General features: G+C 41.3%; 3 protein-coding genes across 3 annotated transcripts in view; 1 reads left to right on the forward strand and 2 right to left on the reverse strand.

The window, feature by feature from the left end:
- LOC128710507 (protein tweety-2-like) overlaps positions 1–10,151 on the reverse strand; it is a 38,537-nt gene extending 28,386 nt beyond the window's left edge. The window contains exon 1 of the mRNA XM_053805563.1: positions 10,029–10,151. Coding sequence (XP_053661538.1) covers positions 10,029–10,151 — 123 coding nt within the window. The remainder of the gene's footprint in view (positions 1–10,028) is intronic.
- Positions 10,152–12,801: 2,650 nt separating this feature from the next.
- Positions 12,802–15,676, reverse strand: LOC128719022 (endoribonuclease CG2145). Its single transcript, XM_053812642.1, has 4 exons — positions 15,622–15,676; positions 13,617–14,496; positions 13,110–13,542; positions 12,802–13,035 (listed from the first exon to the last, which is right to left on the reverse strand). Exons 1-4 carry the CDS (start codon positions 15,674–15,676, stop codon positions 12,802–12,804), a joined length of 1,602 nt encoding a protein of 533 aa, XP_053668617.1.
- Positions 15,677–17,991: 2,315 nt separating this feature from the next.
- On the forward strand, positions 17,992–19,647 carry LOC128709166 (estradiol 17-beta-dehydrogenase 11-like). Its single transcript, XM_053804150.1, has 5 exons — positions 17,992–18,357; positions 18,796–18,972; positions 19,048–19,304; positions 19,378–19,506; positions 19,575–19,647. Exons 1-5 carry the CDS (start codon positions 17,992–17,994, stop codon positions 19,645–19,647), a joined length of 1,002 nt encoding a protein of 333 aa, XP_053660125.1.
- Positions 19,648–26,621: the final 6,974 nt, after the last annotated feature.

Below are 26,621 nucleotides of genomic sequence, written 5' to 3' on the forward strand. Positions count from 1 at the left end.
ACGACCGCGAGCGGTTTAAAGGGCTCCTGCCACAGGCCAACAACGCTAAGCGGTTGTAGCACCGGTTAAGTAAGTAAGTAAATAATTTAATCTTATGTCACCGATGAATTTTACGTATCCATTATAAAATAGAAACTTCTACTTCAAAATATTCAACGACAAGCTAGCTCTTCTGAAATGTTCACTAAGAGCCGCAATTGAAAGCCCGTACACATTCTGGTCCGGATCTACTGTTAATAAATTGAAATTACCTTGGTATTTTTTTGCTTTCTACATGATTTTCCATGGAACAAGATATTTAAAAGATGTTTAAACTGCATGAAAAAAATACTTCTATTGTTAAACTGTTTTATGTTCTTTCCCCACAACAATCATCGCAATCATAGGACTTACACCTTTAAACCCAATATGGGCACAGCAAAAACAAAACACATCAAGCACCAATGAAAGTGGCCATACATAGTGCCAGAAAAATGCATCAACATAGGAAAGTAATTTCTATGCGAGACAAAGCCCGTGCCACACTCATCCCAGAGCGTGTATCGAACGCATTCGCCCAGAGTGGCTTTTACCTGGTGGCGCCTTAATGGAAGTGAAAGTATTGTAATGCATCAACCAAGCTTAGCCATAGATGAGTTTCAGGGAGATGGATGGAACAAGGGAAACGAGAAAAAAGCAATCATACTCTTGAATATAAAGGACGTCAGAATAGCACCAATAAAGGGTTTGTTTTCGTTTTTACGGCAAGAGAACAAAACTGATATCAAATGGATATTGGTACGAAGTAAATTGGAAAAAAACTGTTAAGTTTACATGATGTGATTTTGAAACATATTACAGTGGATAAAATATTAAGATATTTAGGTGGCTATTTTGGTGGTATTGAAGTATGATGATTCCTTTAACTATGGTTTTATGTTTGTATTGTCATGGCTGTTTCGGTATGAAAATAAGCCTGCTTAAGAAATTATTATCTTACTAGAGACTTATTTCGACCTGAAAATTTATAATAAAAAATCACAGTAACAATCAGTAAAAAACAATTCAAACAGAACAAACAGTAACAAATGATTAATCAAACCATAGTTCGTGGAAATTCATCTATAAATCATTCTGGCTCGAAAGTTTAACATAATGGCAGATCAAAAATTATGAGCAAAACTAAACAGATTCTTCAGCTACTACAATCTTTGTAAACTAACACTCAATATTTGTACGATTGTTTGACAAATATCATCTTAAAGCTTTTCTTTTAACCTTAAACCATCGTAAATCCCATTAATAGTAATTGCCATTGTAACACGTTTGTATCGTTTTGTATATCGCAATTGCAATATTTTCATCATCATTATATATCATTAGATATATATTATATCAAATACCGAAAAGAAAGGTACTATGAGAGCGCATTTCCACCATCAGTGAATTAAACAAATAAAATAAATCGAAATAGTGTAACACGTTTGTGTGAAGAATACGACAAGGTTGAGGAGAAAACGATTGATTAATATGTTTTTTTTTAACATAAGATTACCCAGAGCAATGATTTTGGACTGGTAAACAATTCTATTGTAGACTTTCTCATATGTATTATATAGTATGGAAATGTAATATAATATTCGTAATTGTTTGCAAAATTGTGCAAAATTGTTAAGCATCAATGAAAAACTCTTTAAACTCCTGGTTGTCCTTAGTATAAAACATTTAAATTGTATTTCTACACAATTTTAAACTATGCTAAATATCAAAACACTTTCACAACCAATCCTTTGGTGTAGGATAGATTATTCATCCTACAATAATTCGAAAAGATGAAAAGCGATTCCATGTTTTGTTTTGCAACACACTTAAAGCAAACACGATTCTGCCAGCAGCCTTTTCATCATGCGTTTGATTTGAGGCGAAGAAAATACACACACAAAAAAACCATCATCATACATCAACCAACAGATATACGGACACAAACATCTGTTCGCCGTTGCCACCAAACGCTTGGAAGAAACCCATACCGCCCTGCGTGTACTTTAGGTGGACATGTAAAAGCATTTGGTTGGTTGGGTTTTAGCTGCAGATGCTGGGCTGAAAGCATACCGATAAACAAACACCAGCGCACTGGATGTCGCGCGTTCGTGCAGTGCCTTGGAATACGCTGCAAACGGCAACGCAAGGGTGGATTTCTTTTTCTTTTCACTATTTCACTTCTTCACTACTAAACCCTTGCAGTAGTGTCCTACGCACAGGAACGACGGTTCCAATGTTTTGTCAGTGAACCGGGACAAAGTGCTTGGCGATGCCAAAGTGTAAATTTTGGATTTTCGTAGCCGGTATAAAAACGCCACCCCAGGAAGGTTGCGGGAGAGAGTTTTGCTTGGCCGTTGCCGAAACATTTGCTGATGAATGGAGATAATGAAGAGAAAATGCTGACACACATGTTATGGAAGATCTTGCTGCGAGCGACTGACGAGGCGGATAATTTTGGAAGCGAAAGAAAAATAAAACATTACTTTGCTTTCTATCGTTTCAAGAAAGCAAAAAGTTATGTATTGTTCTAATAGTGTGTCTTATATAGTACTTGGCATGCGTGCTGAAAAATTATAGTAACACATATAAGTTACCAACCGAGCATGCCCGGGATACTGCAATAGACAAGGAGGAAATGCCTCTAGGAATTTGTACTCTCCGCAGTCATTATAGGACTGATAATACGGCTAAGAGCCGTTATAATTATATTAAAATGAATAAATAACGTATAAGTTATAAAAAAAAACATACAAGCACACAAACAACCATTATGAAAAAGTCGACAAACTGCCTTTTAATAACATTTGCCTATTCCCTTAATTGACCTTGTGCATTTTCTGACTACTAATGACGCTTACCACCCTGTCACTCGTTTCTCACCCTAATTTACATAAGAAACCAACACCAGACCACAACAAGAAAAAAAAGTAGCTGGCAAAGTGAATAGCTTTCCAGTCACCAAACGTTTCTTTTGGTGCAACTGCACTGCACGGTGCCCAATTTCCACTTAACATATGCCAACAATTACAACCATTGTATGTGTGCGTGCTGAGGTAAAGAAAGAAAAACTGAGGGTATGAGAAAATCATAAAGCATAATCACAGCTACACTGGAGTCGTATGCGCTTGCGACACTTTAAGCCAAAGCACCATGCAAACAATGAATAATAACACGCATATTGAAACAACTACCATTTCCGATTAGACCGTGCGTTAAATATTAAGTTCCGTTTTTTCTATGCCGATTGTGACCGGTGCTGTGGACATGCTCTTAAAGGTAAGGGTGTGCTCATATATACACACATGCAGCACAACTGCACACGATAATGTTGCCGGGTCGAAGCAGCATTTGCACGTCAAAATGATGATGTGTTTATGTATTTTAATGGCGATTAGATGACGCACTAAGCACCAATTGAGCGGCCAACGATTGGTTACTGGCAGCCTTTCCCGCATTTCGGAGCTTTTGTGGCATAATTAATCAGCCGAACCCGTTCATAAACAGCTGATAATCGATGTCATGCAACTGTGAAGGGGTTTGAAGGGAGCCCCACAAAGGTCAGGGAAGATGATAAGACGGTGTTAGACAAACGGGATAGTTTTAATGCGCAAATTCTGCCAGCAGTGATTGTTATTTTATGCGAAATTGTCACAAGTTACACAGTGCTGTTAATAATACAATTTATAGCAGAAGTAGAATTAATGTTTTACCACTACAACACTCGATGTTTGATGTGCTTGGAGAACTTTTCGTCAATTTAATTCCATAATATTTTATTAGATATAAATAATTGAATAATAGTTGGATCGCCGGCTAAGTTTTCGCTATTTTTTTATTATAAAAAAAAATTATTAGATATGAAAATTGCTCATTAAAAGCTTAAACTTTTGTCCTCCTTTGGGGAATACCTTCACGGAAGAAGCCATTCATCTTTTGACGCTATCCACGAATGAAGTCATTTTTTAACATCCTCATATGACCGGAACTACCGATCAGTCGAACCATGAGATAATAAAATGTTGCAATGTCTATGTAATATAATTGCCAACTTGAGAGTTGGCAATGCATATTTTGTAACAGGTTTAGTAATGGTTTTATGGTTAGCATGCTCATACTACTCATTATAGGTAATATCGAACTGGTCCCACCAAATGCACAACATGCCCTTCGCAACGTTCAAATGCGAAAAGGCGACGCAATACCTGTTTTGGTTTCAAAACATAAGGAACTCATAGTCGTTTCTTCTGAAATATGGCATGAAAGAAGAATGGCAGTTCCCAAAGATGGCGATTAATCTGCACAAAATTAGACAAAATGACGAATTAATAAAATCGCTAATCTAACCAAACAGTATGTTTACTGTATGTCTAAACAAGATTCATGGTGATTTGGATACGTCATAACCGACTTAACAGTTATTTCTAACGACGTATGTTAACAAGCAGCAAGAGCAAAGAGGCGCAATATTTTTACTACGATTTATTTACGAATTCTTCATACTCTGTTGGCCAAGCTTGGCGTCGTTTTGTGATTGCGGAATGGAATGATAAATTTCCGTTTTATAGATGATTGCAGTTGGGCAAAGTCGCACACTAACGATACATGTGTGCAACAGCAAACAAAGATGCAATATCTTAAACAGGAAGTTGTGCAAAAAAAAAAAAAAAAACGATCCCATATTGCAGTTTTATAAGAACCACTGGTATCTTCGCCATCCTGTCGCTGGCAAATGTTGGCCCTTTTATAACCGCGTCGAATAATGTGCCTTTCCGACTCCTCCTGTATCCTTTCCCAACACCATCGTACGCCACATTACACAGCAAGAACGAACTGGTCCATCCGCTGTTATTACACTTCTAGTGTAGGCTTTTATCGCAATCTGACAAACCCGTCCGGCCCAAGACTTACGATTTGCTTCAGCAGGTCCCTCATACCCGCCGCCCAAACACTATCAGTGCACCATGCCGCACTAGGTCGGGGAGTTGCATGCGATGCAAAACGTGACCAACGATGCAATGAGTGCAATGCCGGCTGGTGCAGAGTGTGATTACAGAGGCAGCAATGCGCTGAAGATGAGAGAACTAACTAACCAAGAGCAAACGTTTTGTCGAATGCTTCCGGCAGCTGCACTACAGCGTATGTCCGCGGTAGATAGCACGTACCCGATGCACTGCGATGAGAGACGGTCCACCAAATTCATCTTTCGTCGCGTATCGATTCGTTTCCACAATGGAAAAAAAAATCGATCACATACCTCACGGCAAACACATCAGGCACGAACCCACCCCAAATCCTCCCGAAAGTTTGCCGTAAATTAATAGTCCATTCTACCCTCCCCAATCCGCTCCACATTCCGCAACAAACAGTGCACACTGGCTTTGTTTTCTTTATTTTTCTAGATCACCAAACAAACATTCCATCGATGACGCCGGGACAGGCGGACGAGAAGCGAAAACGATGGCGAGGCCGGGCAGATTTTTAGGTGTCCGATTGGGTCACAAAGCACGGGGTCCCGGTTGCAGTAAGTAATCGGAAACCGCGAGCGATTTCAGGCGAGACCACAAGCGGTCTCCCACGAAATTGGAGCACACAGCGCGCACACGGGAATGTTACGAAATATGGGGCGGCTTTGGAGCGCATTTTATGCTGCTCACGCTTATGGTTGGAATCGTTCCTAGCATGAAGCCAGCGAGAGTTCTGGGCTCCGTTTTTCAAACACGCTAATGCACCTCGGAGGGCTTGTTTGTGTTCGATGTGTACTGTGCGGTGCAATTTTTATCCGTTTGTTTGTTTTTTTGCTTTATTGTTAAACATGCAAGAGTTGCATTATTTGATAGCACCACGTTAAAAGGTATTTACTATTATTGGCCCGAATAATCGAACACAATTGGTGGAAAAATGTGTGCAACACATCATGTTTTAAGACAGTAAAGAAATGTCTGTATTGATCCAGACCGTCGAGTACTACTACATTTCAATATCTTCTTTCAAAATATTGTTCAAAATGTTCGATTCCGATGCTTTTAGACGAGACGCCCGTGGAAACATCAAGAATTTTTAAATGCGACCAAAAAAACAGCCTTTAAAAAGGTCCGTTTGTGTATGAATGTTTCAAAACAAAACAGAGGGTATCCAATTATATGAGTTAATCAAAAATTACCTTTTGAATGGAGATTCTGAGCGTATATTTTCCCTTAAACTCTATTTAAGGGTCGCTAAACTTATAAAATGTTTGCACATTTTTTTATTTTTTATTTTACATCAAACAACACTTCAGGCACGTAGATCGACTATTTTTTATTTACATGTTTTGTTACAAGATTAACCTAAAAAGTGCTTAAATAAAGGGAGAATACTCACTAAAACCGAACGCTAACAAACCAAATCAATTTTATAATCCATCTCGATCCATCAACGTCAAGCTGCTTTGTACGAGGTCGTTAATCGTGTCAGCCTTAACCTGGTTTATCTGCGACACCACTATTAACCAATTCACTAGCAAGAGAATTTAAATCTCGACCAAACAACGCTGATGAGATGGTCTTAAAGAAACTAAATGCGTTCGGAATAGGACCCAGATATCCAAGGCGCGTCCACCTAAAAGGGCATTTCTGGTACTGTGATCATAAAAATCACTCGTATGGTAGCTCGGGCTCGGATGAAAGAATTTTCATTCGCAACACATTTCACACACGGGCGGCAAATGATAGCAGAGAGGGAGGAAATTCTATTTTTCATTCTAACACGCTACACAAATCGATGATCTGGGCGAGTTTTCAGCGTGGGTTTGAAATGATGTTTGGATTACGCTTCCGACAACGGGACAATTATAGGTCCTGTTTGCCTTTTTCATTAACTATTTTTGGTGCGCTCCTTTCGTTCGGCTTGTTGTTGTTTGTTGACGCAGAAAATGACAGAAATTTACAAAAACAAAAAAGGAAAAAAGCACAAATTGGTGGCGAAAAATGTTTTGACATTGTTAAGCTCTCGTCTCTGACATGGGTAAGTAATTAAGGTATTAATTGTGAGGCAAACTACTTAAGTAAATGCTGCAAATATTGAACAACATTCCGGTAATAATCGGCAAACTAAGCATTATTTTTCTTTGTAAAAAAATTTATTCACAAGTTTGATTCATCCCCACATTTACTGATCGCATAATATCACACACACACACACACTAATAAATCAACAATAACAAGTTTTGCAATTAAAGATGATCGAAACATGGACAAAGATTTAGATAAAATTCCGATAAGATACCGACTCCCGGTGCAAATGAATAAAACGGTGTGTAGTGTGGTAAATACAACCACCGTTGCCTAATAGCGTGTGTGTCATGAATAGCGAAAGTAATCGCACCGATAAGCGTTACCACATGATAGTGACACCCATGAATGGGGTTGTATTTACTGCGAGGGTTTACTACGCTTACATTACTTTCCCCCCTAGTCCAGAACCCGTTGGATGGAAGCGCAGATAAAGGTTACACACAAAACCATACCAGGTGTGATGATAATGTATGACCGATAGTGATTCCCCAGAAACTGATAGGAGGAAATGCCATTTCATCCGGCAACAAGAGAGTACAAAAAGCGAACGGTAACTCTAGCATCGCATGAAGGGCCGGAACTGGGCTAAAATCGATTCAATCAACTAATTACAATCACGCGAAAATAAATTCAATCAAGCCACCGGTCCCAACCGCTATTCCCATTTTGCAAAGCACTTCCCGCTTGACGCCATCATCATCAATCGATCGGTTTTTTTTTTTTGTGCGGAGCATAGCGTCAAAATCAAAAACCTGCTCTACCAGGTAATACCCTCAGACAACGCCTATATATCACGGGGAGTTACCTTTGGTGGCGAGAAGTTGTATCGATGCCGGGGAGACACTGAGCGAAAAGTGCTCAGGAAAATTGGAACTGGAACTGGATGTGGCCTTAAAGGTAAGGAAGGAAATGAGACGATGTGTGTGTGTGTGTGTGTTCTCGTGGGAATGCACCTGGGCAACCCGAGACACATCGTTCTGAGGATCCTTCACTTACGTCACGCGTTCGTTGGGAGACACAAAAATAAATGCTTTGCCAAATGCCCATCTCTCCCACCGCAGTAGGAGGGGACACGTCCGTCATCATTACTGGAATGTATCATTATTTTAATGTGTAGTCTATTTCTGAACGGAACAGAACAACGGAGACGTTCCAAAAATAGGTTTCGCCAAGGTGAGTCCCAAAATAAGCCGAAATCCCCTCGGCAAAAAGGATGCTGGAAAATGTTTTGCTAAACAAATTTGATCATGTTTCTGTGCTTTTACCCCGTTTTGTTGGTCGTCAACCTCGCCTTCACGGGAACGGATTAGTGGAGGGAGGTCCAAAGAAACAAAAAAAAGAGGACGCAATCTTTATGGCGTCATCACCCCGTTGCCGCGACTGGCGGCATCGTGCACAAGGACAATTTCCTTCAGCAGGTTAAATATGACGGTATACGCGTTTCCGGTGTGTTCGGTACGAACTCACGCATACACACCAATACGTAGCAGCATACTACTGTTGAGATGATGAACCATTTTACGACCTTCACCCACACACACGCATATATGCGAAAGGTGTACACCGACACGTACCGCACACGACAGGACGATTTTGTTTGCCCCACCATAGCATGCGGTGCGATGAAAACACACCATTCTTTGATGATCAACAACTAAGCTGGCTGTTTTGTGAAGTTTTTTTTTCCTGTAATCTAAACAATATACAACAAGGATCCTGATTACCGGGAACGGGTAATTTTAACATCCCGGCAGAAAGAGCGTCAGGATATAGCACGTATCGGGAAAAAGGAAAACTGCACGCATACAAAGATAAAATTGCGTGAAACCATTGCGTCACAGTGTGCGTACCATCCAGTTAACAGTTGTTTGTGTAAGTGCAGTATAGGTTTTTTTTGTTGTTGCGTAGAATCAAGGAAGGATACGCTTACTGACACCAGCTCCGGGCAACCCATCCTCCCTAATTCGCGGAAAACGAGCGTGGCATATAGACATTTTGCGAATAGTGAATTTACCGGTCGGGAAATGGGAATTTGTCATACAATGCTGGGGAGCAATACAATGCTGTTTAAATTTAGTATCCGCAATTGTTTTCTGTATTTCGTGTCTTTGCACGGTTTCCAAGGGGTGAAAATCGTTACTAGGGAATGATGACGACGTGACACAAAAACACACACTCACACATACACACACGGCAGAAAATAACAATTAAAGTGTGTAAATGGCAAGAAGTAAGATATTAGATTAGTCTAAATTCTTCTCGTTTAAAAGGAGTGCTGAGTTCTTATAAATCTAAACTATGTTCCACGAAATAGAATTTAATCACTAGAACAGAAAGCAGACATACTAGTAATATGTTCGTACTTCCGAGTGACGTCAGCAGTGTGTTATATACCGAAAGGAGCATATACTTCCACGGGAGAATAATCAATCATTAACTTATCAACCCATGTTGCCGCCGCCTTGGCAACGAAATCTCACAGTTTCACCTTCCAGTTAGCAGAGTAGGTCGATATACAGAGTAGGTTGGGGTTCACAGTGGGCAGCAAGAAGGGATCTCGAACGCCTGCGATCTGACATAATGTTGACATTGGTGGTAAATGTTCTCTCCTAGCCCGTCATACACGAGCCCCAGCCAATTTTCTTCACCGAAAGGAAGAGAACACACGCGAGAGATCAGATGCTGTCAACAAACTTTTACTCTCCGGAAAGATGCTGATGCTGTGGGGCGGCTGTGATGTTTTTGCTCTTCAATGCTCCAAAATACGGTACAGGTTTTCACTGTACATTCGAGCCTCAAAGAGAATGGGAATTTTCTAAACCATTTTCCCGTAGGATACTGTACGGTACAATCTTCCCAATAATGAACAGTAACAGAGCAAAAAATCCCCAGGATAAGAAAAAGGGGTTTTTTGAGTTCAACTCCACAGAACGAAGGTCTTTCATTTGCACTTACCTCGGTGTAAACGGTGCTGTTCGGATTAAACGTATCGTTGACCCGGTGCAGCGTAATGTTGATGTGCGGCACCGAATGCAGCAGCTGCACCAGAAAGGACGGTGCAGGCTGATGCTGCTCCATGATCACGTTTCCGTACTGCATTGCGTTGAGAGAAAGGGCGGTAAGTTGGGTGTATCTATTCTCGCTGCCTCGTTTAGCCCCCTACTCCCACCCAGGGGGTTGAACACCGCTTATACCGTTCCTCGGTGCACACGCGCGCGTGCTTAGAGATGTGTGAGTCGCGGTTGTGGTTGGTGGTTATCTCTCTGACCAAAGCTTATCCACAAACGACTAACCGCTGGATATCAAAATGCTTTTCTTTCTTACTAACGCATTCTCAACCCCTCGGTGCCGAGCGGAAATGACAGCCACACACATGCACACTGACGACAACTACAACCTCAAACATGTGCTCACACACGAAACACACACTTCACTAGGAAAAGATCTTTTTCGTTTCCACAGATTCTTCTAAACGCTCTTTTCACATCTGCCACGTTCGGAATTCTTAACTATTTTGAAGAACGTGGCTTTTTCAACTTTTCACACTGCTCACATCCACGCAGGTGGACCCTCCCAAACCACGCACGCACGCACACACACACACAATAGCACACTATAAAACAAACAATTTTTGTTGATCCTTTTTTTTTTCGTTTGCCCGAATATTTAGCCTTCTGCCGTGAGAGATATCGAACCCGGAACCACGAGCTGCTGTTTTCACTGTGATGTCGCTCACTCGCACACCAGCATCTTCATCCGCCGCCGCAAATCGCTAAAATATTTCATCCTGCACGCACTCACACACACTGTTAAAGACATACAGACGCCCGCAAAGCTGCACGAAAGGAAGAAACCGATGAAGACCGTTCAAACAATCAAAACAAGCAAACTACAGTGTAGAATCATGGGATGCTGCGATTGTTTCAATACACATACGCTCGCGCAAAAACACACACAACTCAACACAGTTATTCAAACAAGAGGAAAAAAACACACACTTACACCACACAAGTCTTTACGTATAGTCTTTTGCAAAAAAAAGTGGGATGCTGACGTTAAGGACTTCATGCTGAGTGAGAACCTTACCGTCGCCTCTTGACAGCTTTTATTATCACTGTGGTAGTGGCATACGACACATGTGTTTTGTCCCGTTTCGTTGCGTAGGAAGAAACAAACGGAACGGAATAGTTCCCTCTTGCGAGCAGAACCGGGAAAAATCTCCTAGCAAAGACAATTATTCTTGCTTTCTTCGTAGGACAGCACAGCCACGCACACTATCGCATCAGCATCCCATCTCTAATACATTCTCAGAAAAAAATACATTGGGATTTCTCTCTTGCTCACACACACATGTATTCGGCACGCCTTGCGTGGTGGGGGAGCTACGTAATCAAAGTAATCCTGCCGGAAGGATAATCCGCTACTGTGATTAACGTACTCTGTTAGAAGGATTGCCAGACCCTTAGAGATTCGCCAACAATCGAACTGCTAACTTAAGCAGACAAAACCGAGTGATTTTAATAACCTGAAAACGCTCACAACAGGGTTTCAATAAACTGCTTCCCAATTTAAACAGGGAACAGAGTTTACACGATGAACAAAAAAAAAGATAACCATAGCGTAACTTTTCACACTCCCCACCGCCAGGAGGACCATTCTTGGGCGTGCGTGCATGCGTGAATGAAACGCCATACAGCCTCCCCCGGGGATGGGAAGGACACTTGAACAACCCTCTTTTAGAAGTCAAAATTTTTGCAAACTCTTCCCTGAGACTGTTGCAGGATCGCTTCACGTCTACCAAGGTGCGGCCACAAAGTGGTTGCGTTGCGTGGGTTTGGCAAACGTTTGCGTATGAAACAGTAGTGACGAATCGTATCCTTCTGGTATCACAATTAACATGTTATTGCTTTTTTCAATTCCGTTTAAATTGTTGTTACTTTATACCATATATATGGATAGATTTCTACACAATTTCACTATTCCTGCTACACCAATTTTTGCATTGCACGCACGCTTAAAAGAAATCAATTCTTTTACACAAACATATTTGCTTGATCAAGCGTTTTCTTCTTTCCAAGAACCATACGCGATAAAAAAAAACTTTACCACGGCACGAGATGTACCTAAACACGTCCGTCGCAGCTCACGGCTTGATATTTTTTATTTTTTTCGTGTATTTTGGCGTGTTGGTTTTGTGTAGTACTGAACTCGATCGGGTGTAAACACCTGGCACGAAGAGTTGCCGAAGTGTTTCGAACATTTTCGAAGAACGCAAATTCGTATGATTTCGAAAATGATTTTAGATCTTCCAAGAATGTACCGTACAGCGTTTTATTTTCAAGATAATATTTGAATTAAGCATTCGGTTGAGGATAGATCAGTTGATTCAACATTATTTCATTAAAAATAGATTTACTTATTCTTTAATAACTGTTCCACAGCTATGCTTCTTGATTAAAAAAATACCAAACACACTATTAAGATGTTTTTCATTTTGTTTTCTTTAAACTACTTCCACTGCTAGATTTTCTTTCATTAACTGCTATACACACATAACTCTACAGATAAAAGTGAGTATTTCTTTTATTTAAAAATGAGGTATTAGTTTTGCTCAATATCGCGCTCGTGTGGCTGTATTGTTGGTATAAAAGTAGAAATGTTATTCAACCATTTCACACCCAGTTCGATGTAAACGGAAAGATATAGTTGTGTAAATATCCCGGGCTTTTTAGATATTTGGCCATGCACCGCCGATCAAGTTTTTACCTCGATACCGGAACGTGAAGGTCTTGATCGTGAACGGCTTACCATTGATCGCGAGTGGACATTCTTTGTCCGGTCGCACCTGGAAGCAAACGGTGTAGAGCGCGATTTCCAGTTCGGGTGAAGTGCCGACAAACAGCGAGTTGGACGGTTTCTGTAGATTATCGAACGTCAGCCGAACTTTGGCAATTTCTCCTTTCTACGGGGACATAATGTAAGACAACATTAGCAAACGCTCATTAATTAAATCCCCTCGCACTTCGTTAGACTCACCGTGCCCAGCTCCATCTTCTTGTTCCAGCCCTTGTAATCGATTCGCCCGGCTTTCTCCATATCGTAGACGTACAACCAATTATGTAGCCCAATCATCGTACCATTGCTGACCTCGTTCAGGAACACATGCTCGAACCCGGAGCTGCCAATCTTGCCGTTACCACGCGAGTACAATGTAAACCAGATCGTCTTGAGCAGCTCGTGGTGAGTTTTTGGATCAGCCGTCACAATACCCTTCTTCTGCAGGAATAGCATCGCTTGACGCATCACATTTGTGGCCAACAAAGCATCGACAAAGTCATTCTCCTCCTTCTTCTCTAGCGGTGTCACGTACTCGTTAGTCATCGTATCCAGTTCGTAGTTGTTGAACAGTGCGTGCATTTTCTCGATCGTCGGAATGGCGTAAATCTTTGCCTCATCCACAGTCAGGAAGCTGGAATTGAACAAACCATTATTAGCCCTTCTCAATGCTCTCAATATCCCTCAATACAATCAGAACAAACGTACGGATTTGGCGCCTCATCGGTGTTAACAAAGGATGAGGTCTGTTTCTGATAGTTAATCGTAACGAACTTGCTGGGGCTGTTGGTGTCTTTGGTGAACAGCAACTCTGACAATGCCATCAGTTCATCGTCCGTAGTAGGGCCATCACCAACGGCACTAGCCGAAGCCGGTGTAGTGCTCACTTTCTGGGCACCAGGTGTTCCGGGAGTGGTCGGCACAAAGCTAACGCCCGGTTTACCACCCGGCTGTACGGTCGATGGAGTACGTGTCCAAGCATTCGCAACCGTTGACGTCGGTACGGGTGCCGGAGTGGGACTTCCACTGCGCGATGGAGGCAGTGCAGGGAACGCATCCTTCGATTTGGGTGTCGTTGTGGTTGTCGATGATGCAGCACCAGTCGACAGTGTCGAGACCGATTTCGCAGTAGTTGACGTGACTCCGGCAATGGACACCAGCGTCTTGGCGGTAGTAACGACGGTTGGTACAGCGGATGTCTTTGCGGTGGTAACCGTACCCGGTTTTACCGTAGTGCCCGATCTAGCCGTTGTCGAGGGGGCAACCGTAGTCGTGGATGTTTTATCCTTTTTGCCACCGAATAGCCCGCTGAAGAAACCCTGCTTCTTTGTGGTCGGTGTCGCTACGGTAGTCGTGGTGGTCGTCGTCGTTGTGGTGGTAGTAGACTTCTCTTCATTCTTCGAACTTCCCCCAAACAGTTTGCCGAAGAATCCTTTCTTGGTCGTTGTCGACGGAATGGGTGTGGTACTGGTGGGAGTAGCGATCGTCGAGGATGGAGTCACACTGGGATCGACCGGTGCATACGAAAGCAGTGCAACATTCGGATCCTCATCTTGTTTCTTTTTGCTACTGCCGAACCACTGTGCATCTGTGAAAGAAGATGTGCCACGTTCATTCGATTTAATTCCACTAATAGAAAGTTACGTGTTAGCTAACACGGAGTCATGACATTTTGTAAGTAAAGTGATCAACTTTCTTATAATAAATGAAATTTATCTAACCTATCACAAGCTACCAATCACAACCAACCTACCGTAATTGGTACTCTGAAATAATTGTCATTATTAAGTAAATAGCGTTCCCCGAAGCAGAAATTACAACTCATAGAACTGTTTGGTTTACCCTTTAGCAATAGTAAATATTGTCTCAAGTAAGCGGATTCTGCCTGCAAGCACGTGTCAGTACGAAAGATTAGAATCGATTAAGTTGATTACTATCTGACTGGAACTGCTTGCAGCGTCACATGATACAGGCAGGGGATTACCAGGCCTTATTCAAGTAAAACTTCAACAATCGTTTGTTTCGTGAAATGAAACATCAAAACACATTAATGCCAAATTCCCACTTCTTGCTGAGGTGGAAGCGAACAACGTAGTTCCGCGAATACGACGGTACATTCAGTGATCAAGGCGTTAATTGATACGAAAGATGAATCCAACTCAAACATTCGAAATAGGCCAGTGTCACGAAGGTCAAGCGATTGCTGTTACACTCCGACGAGCAAGAACACGCGGAAAGACAAATGTTTGATACCAATAAATATTAAAGCAAGAATATGATCGAGACTGATTATCAGAATACGTGGTGCCCTTACCCAACACCGATCGAGCCCATTACCTTCCGATCAAGCGGTAGATTTGTATGGTTCCGTAGTGACCTTCACCGATGGTTGTCGGACAATTCCAAACAACGATAAATGTTCACCGGTAGCGTTCCGTGCATTCGATGCATCATTTGCAAGTTTAACCGGGTTCAATTGAGTCAATCAATTCGGATTGAAACGTGCTACGACCTTCAGGGATCGGGTGTCACTTTGCTAATTTATATGCCACCGGATGACATCAGAGCCCAAACTCCCGAATAGGCATGATTGGAAGGTGATCGCGTACACCGTACGATCATAATAACCCGTGCGAGCTTGGTGGAGTAGCTTTGTTTTTGCAATCTCTTTGAAACAAATAAACTAAGAATTACTTCTCCAGCTATACCTTACCGATCGTTAACGCCAGACACAGCAACACTATGGTTCCCGTGTGAATTATCCGCATTTTGCTGCCGGTAACGCTGGCTATATATTGTTGTCTAACCTGTAAACAAATTCAACACCAACACACGGACGGAGATTAGAGACACACCTGATGGTGAGGGACACCAACACAACGTACACAATGTTACAATCCGGTCCACACCTGAGATTATTACGTGTTCCACCAAAGCGTGCCGATCTGTACGATCCGACGGACACTAAGCGAATGGCAAAAGGGACGGTCCGAATCTCCCACCCAGCCAGTCTCTCTCAGCTGATCGTCTTTGAGGTAGGGATGCGGGTCGCTTCTCGAAAACTCGCTTGTAATGTGAAATGCCGCTCGCTTCGAAGATCTCCGTGCGCTTACTTTCTTCTTACCGGGGGTTTTATGTTGTTCGTGCTATGCGATGACCTCTGGAGACCCGCGTAGACGTTAAGTCGGATTATGATTATCTCACCTTTTTCGTAGACTCGTAGCCTTGAAAGATGCATGCTACCATCCCATAAAGACGATGGGCCAGCCTCTGTGCTTTTTCCCTGTGCGTTGGATTCTTATTCCAGATTTGAATACCGGGGACTAAGTTCTGCAGGGGTTGAAATCTTGCTGGGTGGACTTCGTGTAGTCCGATCTCGTCAGGGCGAAACGTCTCGTGTGTAGAGCTATTCCATTCATTCCGGTATATTATTGCCTTAATATGTACATCACATAGGGCATCTAGGGTCGAGTACACTCGGGATAAGGTGTCCTTTCACTATTTGGAGAAGGAAATGTCTTCAAACTAATACGAATTGTTACCAATAGTAATAAGCAATACGGTCTGGACGTTCCTCTTGAATAAAAAAAAAAAATTGGCATCCATACTGACCATGACGAAGACCATTATTGTAGTGGGTAAAATTGGTAGCTAAGCAGCATTTACTGAAAAGGATTTCTTAAACAGCATTTAAACAGCCTATTAGCTCCACCCACATGTTATTCGCAACAAGACAAATTATTCATTCGATTTTGACAACAATCGTTAAGGGCAGGATTCATCTACAAGGCGACATGCGTTCTACAGACATCATTTAGTGTATATTATCTCGGAGAACCCTAAAACAGTTTGTATTTACTTTTTCCTACCTTTAAGAGTTACATATAGTTAATTAAGAATTAAAGTTGAATTCTGCGTCATATATACAAAATGAGCTCAAAGCTAACTGTAGGAATTGTGTTTTATTAGTATGCCATAACCATGACAAATCGATCGCTTTAATGGAAAAAACAGCCTGAAAAAATAATGTAAGCCGCACCGTTTACTTTGATGCATGCGATACATTTGATTTTTTTTATTTATCTGAAGTACGGCCGGGCCGTATATCTGATACATTTGAATTTGAAGTATTTTAATTGGAATATTGCTTCTTTTTTGGTACATATAGCAAATGTACAGACGAGACGTTTTGTTCATTACACTTGCCAAAATACACCTATCGCCATTCTCTAAAAGTGTCCAAGCATTTCTTAAACATGAGCTGGGAATAGATCTTGTGATTATTACCATTCATATACAAATTACACATTAAAACTTACATCAGTATCCATACTCAAGTCTGCCCGTATGTGCCCAGTGTTCGTTGACGCCTAACAGTATGCAATCGCAATACTCAGGCTTTGTAAAATCGATTAACACGATCTGCTTACCGTTGGGAAACACCGTTTTAATACTATTCCATCTTAATCCGTAGTCAACGGTGAAGCTAGTATAACAAACCAGTTGAAAATATGCCATAATAATAGTGTAGAAGTTGTAATGAAAATGTATGGGCCCCTTAATTCATGCAATATGCACAACAAAATTATCTTCATCACAACCCATTTGTTCTTACTGTTGTGTTAATGGTAAATTTGTGGGTGAGACCATTTATTTTATGTAATTAAAAATACTTAAAAGCATACCATTTTCGAACCCGAAAGGTATAAGGTTCATTAATCTATGCGACATACGTCTAATACTAGTCGGATCCGATTTGAATTGGTGTTGCCTTATCAGCGTGCTAACGAGCGTGATTCGTTACACCCAACCAATAAAACGAAACCCTCTAGCAAATTATCCCACCAAGTACCTTATCTATCGGAGGGGATTCGATACGAGCCAACGAGCTTTGCATTGGATAAGATTACAGATTCGTCTCCAGAAGGGCCTCCAAATGCCCAGTCATATCAAACTGCACCCAAATCAGCGGTGATTCAGTTGCTTCCGTATCGTCGATACAGCGTGAAGTGAAGCAAAGTGAAGTGTGTGTATTTTCGTGTAAAGTGTTCAACCTGAACAACGAGTGAATCGATCTCCAACAATGTCAACCGCGAATGAGCATCACACCATCCGGCCGTATCAATGGGCTGAACCGATTCCTCTCAAAACCACCGTACAACGTGCCAGAGAGTTTGTTGAGACGCTGCTAAATTTGCTAATGTTTGCCTTCGAATCCATACCGCTCTGTTGGGAAGCGCTGGTCGCGCTGGTTGTCACTCCGAAGGAAAAAAACATCTCCGGACAGACGGCGCTAGTGACGGGTGGGGCAAACGGGTTAGGGCAAGCGATTGCGATCGCGCTGGCCAGGGAAGGTTGTAACGTGGCCATTGTGGATGTGGATGAAACCAATAGCCGGGCAACGGTGGCCAAGCTGCGGCGCTACAATGTGTCTGCCGAGGCGTACAAGGTACAAGCGAGATAAAGAAGATGTCTGACGTGAGTTCCGGGCAGCGTGGGCAAAGGTCGCTCGAGATAGTAATGATTGCCCTGGCGTAGGATAAGAAGTGTTATACAATTGTCTTCTTGATTGTGCTTTCGATGGTGATTTGCTTCGGAATTGGGGCATTGTTTATTTTGGCAATTATTGGTGATTGCTTAAGGTTAATTTCCAGACAGTTCATGTTAGTGTTTAAGTGTAAAATTTTCCCATAGAATTGAGTTCCTTGAAGATCATCATGCGTGTAGTACTATACAGATATCTTTATAGCTTTCGTATATTAGTAGCTTAGTTATTGCAAAAATTACCCCAACTACTGCTGTCGTGGTTAATAGTTGTTGCAAAAATTACCCCAACTACTACCCAACCACTACTACTGTGTATTGTGGACAACGATCTCTATTTCAGGTGGACGTTTCGGACTGTGATGCAGTGCGTCAGCTTGGCCGCGACGTGGAGCGAGATCTTGGCCCGGTCGATATTCTCGTGAACAATGCGGGCATCTTGCCAACCAGCTTCTCGCTGGATGCCCTTCCTTCCCACGTAAAGCGCAGCATGGAAGTGAACGTGCTGTCAAGCTTTTGGGTATAAACACAATCCCTATATTGCTGACATACCATCACGGCTAATGGTTTCGATCTTCCACCAAATTCTGCACAGACCACACAGACCTTCATCGACAGTATGATTCGTCGCCGGAAGGGACACATAGTGGCGATCAGCTCGATCGCGGGTTACGTTGCACCGGGCTGGGCAAAGACGTACGCCACGACCAAATTCGCCATCCGTGGCTTTATGGATGCGCTGGAGGATGATCTGTATCTTCGTGGGCAGGCGAAGCATGTCCACACTACGACCGTGTTTCCTTTCGCCTTTAACACACGCAAACAAACCATCAGTTTGCTGAAAGCATCATCGTAAGTTGTGGAGGGCTTTGGCAAGAAGTAGCACTAAAGCAGCTGATTCGTTTATTGTTCTTGACGTTTGCAGTGGGTTAACTCGTTTGCCGATCTACGAACCCACCGTGCTTGGCGAGAGTGTAGTGAAAGCCATCAAAACTAATCAACGGAAGGTGGTAGTGCCGGACACGGTTAAACCTTTCCAACTATCGGTTTTTGAGTGAGTTGTCAGAGTCAGGCGACGTGGCGACTTGAAATTAACTGAGTAAAACAATTCTCTTTGTACAGAAATCTGCCCATCAAGATACGCCAGCTGCTGACGCGAACATTGGCACAAGGGGAGGTAAAATTGGTGGATTGATTGCCCGAACACCGCTCAAATGCTCTCAATTTCGGGAAGTATTCTTCAACTCTTTACGATTGTTAAAGGCAGGAAGTGTATAAGAAAAATACTTAATAATTAGTCTCGATTAGATCATGTGCTGCACGTCGAGAGGCTTGTTTTTTATTAAAATAATTTGAATGTAATTTAACATTCTACAATCCAATTAAAGTATGTTTTGTGCAGAAAAAAAGAAAAAAACGAGAGGCTTGTTTTTTATTAAAATAATTTGAATGTAATTTAACATTCTACAATCCAATTAAAGTATGTTTTGTGCAGAAAAAAAGAAAAAAACCCTGTACGTGTGTAAAATTACTAAATGGGTATGGAAATTATCTATTACCACCACTATCCTCGTTACATCACTTTCCATTCAATGATATCTCCGACGGTTGGAGCAAAATCCTCCAGAAACGGATCAACTTATCATATCATATACCAAGAGAACATCTGCAACACTAACCTCTAAGAATAGGGAACTTCTATTTGAGCATTTTATGCCCCTGTTCACGCTTTGACGATTGAAGATGTTATACTAAGATACACTTTTTATCTCTTTCCATCCGTGTGACGATACAGTGCGTGTCATAGCTATATGAAGACTTGATAGTGGAGAATCAGGTAATGAATTGAGAAGCGATTTTTAAATTTCCTCTCGTTCACTACAGAATTCTTATTCCTTTTTTCGTTGGAACGTCCAGACCAGGTTGCTATGTGGGAATGGTCTTGATGGGATTTTGTTCTGTCATGTGAGATCGGAGTCACTACGAAATACGTTGGATACCAAATTACAATACAATATGTATCAAAAAATACATTACAATACAATAATTGTTACTTTTACATGTGCTTTTGGAAAGTTTTGTAACACATTAAACGATTTTTGTTTTTGTTGATTGTTTTACCGTACGTATTATTTGTATTTTCTAGATCATGCATATAGTTTAAACGGTTATTTGCTCATCTCTATTGCAGAATTATTGTTTCGTGTTGTTTAATTATCTATATAAAAATATATCGGAAATCGAAAAAAATCGAATCAGCTGCTATATTGTTTATTGCTATGGGTAGTGGAATAGCAAATATATGAAAACAAAACAAAAATATTGTTTCATAAGTATATTGTAATACCTTCAATACAATTATGGTGCACCTTTTCCAGAGTTATTGTACTTTTTATTTATCTCGCTTGGCGGTGCGGCGTGGTGGTGTATTGGTAGCGGGGCCGGTTTTCACACGGCAGGACCGGTCCAAAATCCCACCCGGATCAATCCCCCTTAGCAAGGACTGACTATTCGGCTACGCCAGAAATGGTAGGCATGACCAAGGTGGTCTTTACGCCAAGAAAAAAAAATTCATTAGTTCTTTCAATTAATGTAATTTAATTTTTTTAAACAAATATTTCTATACATACAGTACGCGCTGTATTGGTTGAGAAGAAAAGAGAGAGAGATGAGAGAGAGAAATGAATGACATGGAAGAACATTTCGCTTTCATCCAACCTAACTACACTAACGGGATACTAATGCCCAATAGTAGAAGATATTTTATCATGAACATAGATTACATGCGAAAATCTGGAGTTACCTCCCGTTGCGGATGTTCTCTTGGTGTCAGAAACTGTAAAATTGTCTCTTTTGTAGAGAAATTTGCCGATCGCCACCGTAATGAAGCGAGAAGAAGGATGGTTTCCGTTCCATTCGACACACTCACACTATCGATCGATAGTAGAAAATCTCCAACGAGATCATTGATTGCGTGCGAAAAGAGTACAGCTATATGACCTGACAGAATTGATGCTACCGGTGGGATTTGATGTTACCTCTCTCGGTGGATGTCCTCTTGGTGACAGAAGCTGAAAATCGGCTTCTATCCTAGCGAAATTTACCGACCGTCGACGGAATGGAGCGAGATGCAGGATTCGTTCCGTTTCATTCGACACACGCACACTGTCGGTCAAGAGTGTTGGTGCTGATGATGTTGATGATGACACGCGGAAAAGAATCAGCTATACGAAATGCTGGAATGGCGGATGATGAACGGGACTACTCATGCTAGCTCCTTTGTGGATGCTTCCTTGGTATCCGTAAACTCGCTTTTGGCCGGTTCTGAAGGGGCTTTCTCGCAACCGACGGAGATTTCAACGCACGGAAAGACAGGTGAGGCATATGAAATAATGATGATTGGTATGGAAGTGAAGCTATATTATGGACACAACAGTATATAAAATAAACAGATACATCAGCTCATGGTTAAACCATGTTGGGAAGCGTAGTTGAGGTGTCAAATTCTCGCTCACTCATTTGCTTCCTTCGGTGAGACGAGTATTCAAAGCAGCTCATTTGTTCGTCCTTCCTACTATCGCAGTCATAATGCAACGATAGATACTGTAAATATGTGATTTGTAGACGAGATCTCAAGGTGTGTGATCTTTAAATAATATTAAACCAATTGCAAATTGATCAATGAAGACACCTACGGATAATACGCCTAAAGTTATGCAACCCATGTGTTTAAAAATTCATCAACTCTTTTAGTACCCCGCAAGTAGCCTATTTCGAAATAGTAAGGGCCATTTTAGAACCTGCATACATACCTTCAAATATTTCGCCCTGTTGGTTTTGATTAATAATCAGTTTCGTTGGAATTAGATAAAAGTTTCGGACTAGCTAACCGGGGGTAAATGCAATGGTGCTGTGATATGAATGCGATTGAACTTCCGCCTTGGTGTTTATATTACATCTATAGATTTTATTTTCTCTCGATAGTTCCATCCAGTTCCAGATTCAATATGTTTGCTAATTAGTCCCATGTTCGTGGAACATTTAGACGTCTTGTATCGCCCGCTTGTAATATACCTTGTAATATATCAACCCCATAACCCTCCCACCCCCCTTCCCCCTTCACCCCGTACCACCGATGGTCCACTAGGTTCCGTTGAGGGGAGGGACTGCTGGAGCCCTTTGCAATTACCACCTTTTAATTTATTCTGTTTGACAGTAGTATGTGTCCCCATAGCAATAGATAGTTGTGATAGTCTTTACAGTGGAGTCACTTGGCTCTCTTCTAAAGTAATAACAACGCCTTTTCCCCGCCGGATACGCTAAGCACCTGGTGCTAAACACACATACCCACGGACACACATACGCGTGCTCCTTCTCATGGACACGTACACACTCTGCAAGACACAGTAGAACAATGATCGTTCCTACCTCTTCTTGCGCACAAGCACGATCGGGCCCAGCCCGCAAATGCTCTTGGGTATGTGCGCGTCCGTGGCTATGGATGCACGTGCGCACGTGTGCACGGGTTCAATGTTTGTTTCCTTCCCCCCCCTGCCCCCTTCCCCCTCCCGATAAACAACATCGTGCAACTTATCGTTTACTAATCGTTTTTCAACATATTTGGCTGGCGTGTGGGATTCGTTATGTGCGCAACTGATGGGTATCTTGCAAGATCACGCAGACCGTGCATTTACGCTCTCCATACCGCTCGGTGCGGGTTGAATGATACGCGCTTACTTCTTCACAATTCAACTACAGCACGCTTCGGAACCAGCTTATAGTGGAACGTGGCGCACTCCTAGCCCTAAAAACGTAACACTAGAGCTTGGTGGTGCTCTCAAGAATACACACACACACACACTTACACACACACATATACACATTTACAAACGTGATTACAATTACGTGACACACTAGATTTACTAAATCACCATTTTCTGGTAGCGCATTTGAAGGTGAGTGTTCTGATAGAGAGGGTGTGGTTTTCTTCCCATTTACCGATATACGCATATTTACATCCGTTTTGCCTCATAGTTTGGCTAAATATCAAATTTATATCTACGTTACTGTGTATATTCATCTCTTCATTTAGCCATTAGCATTGCGTTTCTTTTTTTTGCGGGGGTAGTAGGGTTCATCTTTGTTTGTTTTTGCATCTTTTTTCGTGATAACCTTCTATCGTGATAAGAATTTATTTGCTTCTATTGGTCCATTTTCGAAAAGTCGCCCTACACAGCTCACGATATAGGACACTCACAGGGACGAATACATGCACACTCACACACCCACAAACTCCTACAGTGTTGTCTAAGGAGGCCTTGCTTTACAAACCACCAACACAGAATACCCAGACTTAGATTTATCCGGTTATCTTTCGATCGATTCCAGTTGCTACTTCCCGCGTTGCGTTGAATTTTCAATTTAGAGTGGCCTCGAATATTCCGGCCCTTTACTAATGGCACATTGTTTATCACGCCTTATATTCCATTGCCGTTTTTCAACAAACAAACACGCTTCACGTAGTGGAGCAATGTGTACTTCCTGTTACTGTAAATATGTCTGGAGCTTCATTCCGTTTCGATCGTGCTACATCGTTTACTAGATCAAGTTTCCGGCTTGCAACACTTTGGACAGCTGCAGTTCAAATTTGACGCACACTAATTTGACATTTTTTGAGATCCTAAACTACACCACTACCAGTGCCCATATTTGTGGCATGTGGCCGTAGAAACGTGACACCTAGCGGGCACGACACCGCACCTTGTAGCGAGGGCAAGAGGGAGGGACACGTTTGATGGAAAATGCATTGATTGTTATCGTTTTTCTCTTTCTTTTCTTCTGTTGTTTGTATTGGGATTTGTTCCACTTCTCCATGCCGGAAATAACATATAGAGTATAGTACTAATGGTTACAATTCAGCTTTTGTTACTAGTTGCTCCTTTGCTTTATATATCGTTTCCTTCTTCTTCTTCTTCTTCTTCCATTCGCAGTTAGCATAATCTGCCATTTATATCTAATTTTTATTAGTTTTGACCCTTTTTTCATTTTAAATTTTCTCCTACTGCGTACTCTAATTGCACCTGGTGTGATAAAGCGGAGTTGAGAGGTGGGAAGAAGAAGAATATCAGTCAGGTGGGGTAGCACTTCCTGTTTGACGACACACAGCCACAGCTTTCACATTAAATAGGCTCTTCTTTGTTCTCCTTGTTTCGTGCATTGTTCGAAATTGTGAAAAAAGTGTTTTATACCGTTTAAGAAAAAACAGAAAACAAAAATTAGACACAGGAGAAGAAACAAGATAATAATAAAAACGAGTTGTAAGCAATACAATAGAAAAGAATACAACCAATAAAAACAATCAAGTTCATGTTCCAACAAAAATGGTTCGGGGCTGGTGAATGAGACACAATGCAATTAGAGAGCAATTGAACATGTTTAGTTTTGTATCGTTCATCAATGATGATGTTACTGTTTCCTTTTGTTGCGTAATCTCTCTCTCTCTCTCTCTCTCTCTCTCTCTCTCTCCCTCTCTCTCTCTCGTCTTTGTTAGCTATGTTTATCTTTGCACGATTTACTACGTTTTGATAACTAGTGAAACAACAAATTGATTTTAGTCTATTACTACCGTTATTGTTTTCACTAACGCTTGGCGCACAGACAGCCAAGGTGGCGAACACTATTGGGTTTTAACTTGTGCTTTAACGGTCCAGGTTTTTTTTCATCTCTCACATACACACACACACACACTCTGCCATACCCACGTACATTCAGTAACAGTTCGTTAGACAACAAGCATTGAGTAGACAGTTTGGTTGTGAATTTATTATTATTTATAATGTCGCCTGCAACATGATTGTTAGTCAGTTCTAATAATATCAAATATCTATGCTGTCGTACTGTACGTCGCCATACTACGTTTGTTTCTTTGTTATTTTTTTTTCAAACTCTGTTTAACGTTTATAACGTTGTATTGTTTTGTGTCGTTTTCGTGTGTGTATGTGTATGTTGGGTGTTTTTATTTTGTGTAGTTTTGTTTAAAACATCTTTTCTTCTTCTCACGATTGCAGTTATGCGCTTGCTCCTTACTATTTATTTCCATTTGTTTGGTTATGGTTTTGTTGCTACAGCGCATTATAGCTTCCTGTCGCCATTAGCTGCATCAGTTATGATAGGTTGGTAAAAGTTTGCACAAACTAAGTTCGCATTGAAGCGAGGCAGATATCTGAAACAGCTAAGCATTGGTAGGGTGCTTTAGGCGATGAGGGGAAACTTTTTTTCTGAATTTACCAAAAGGCGCGTGTAGGCATTTTCTTGACTGCGCATTTCCTGCCGTAGACCAATACATTAAAAGCATGCAAAAGTAACACCGAATGAAGACAGTCTGTTCAACGGTTAGGCGCTTGTTGTACATCCGTTAGTATGCCACTTCTTCTCTGTTTCTGTTGCATAGGTTGTAAAATCAAAATTGATCTTTGTGTTTGCCTCTGTTCTGCAAAAAAAAATGTATTTTGGGCTTAGTTCCATGCCCTGCCTTTTAATCGCCATTTTAGATTTTTTGGAGCATATTGGATTTCTCGCTAGACCTTCCTTTACCGATAGTTACAAATTTGTTTCATTGTTTTTTTTATTTGTGTAAAATTATGCCCTGTAGAAAAAGGTTGTCAAAGATCGTTGGTTGTATCGTGGTAGAAAAAGTGAACGTATGTAGTAATTGTTTCGATCGAATTTTGGTACGTTTAGTGATATGTTTTCTTTAGCAGATCTGTTCCTGGAGTTTTGTTACCGCCTGTCTCGTGAGGGTAGTGAGATGGTGGAGTATTTCCGTATGAGAAATGAAACATGTTCATGTGTACATCGATACAATCGTTTCGGGTTTCTTCTATACACACTTTAGTTTAGATACTCTTTGTTTCTCTCTAATCTATCGTTTTTGTTAGTTTTTTTTTCTTCGTCCTTCTATGTTTCAACTTGTTCTTGTTCTATTTTTGACTGTTGTATTTTTCTTCCTAAGTTTTGGCATGTTCCGATCTAAAGCCTAACATTATTTAAAGTTCTACCTTTCGTCTCCAAATTTTCTACGTGAATTAAGCTCGCGTGTTAAAAGCTATAAGTCAATGTAGTAAAAATATTTGTTGATGTAATTCACATTGAGAAAAATCATAAGTTCAA

This window comes from Anopheles marshallii, chromosome 2, assembly GCF_943734725.1.
Source record: "Anopheles marshallii chromosome 2, idAnoMarsDA_429_01, whole genome shotgun sequence".
Taxonomy (NCBI): Eukaryota; Metazoa; Arthropoda; class Insecta; order Diptera; family Culicidae; genus Anopheles; species Anopheles marshallii.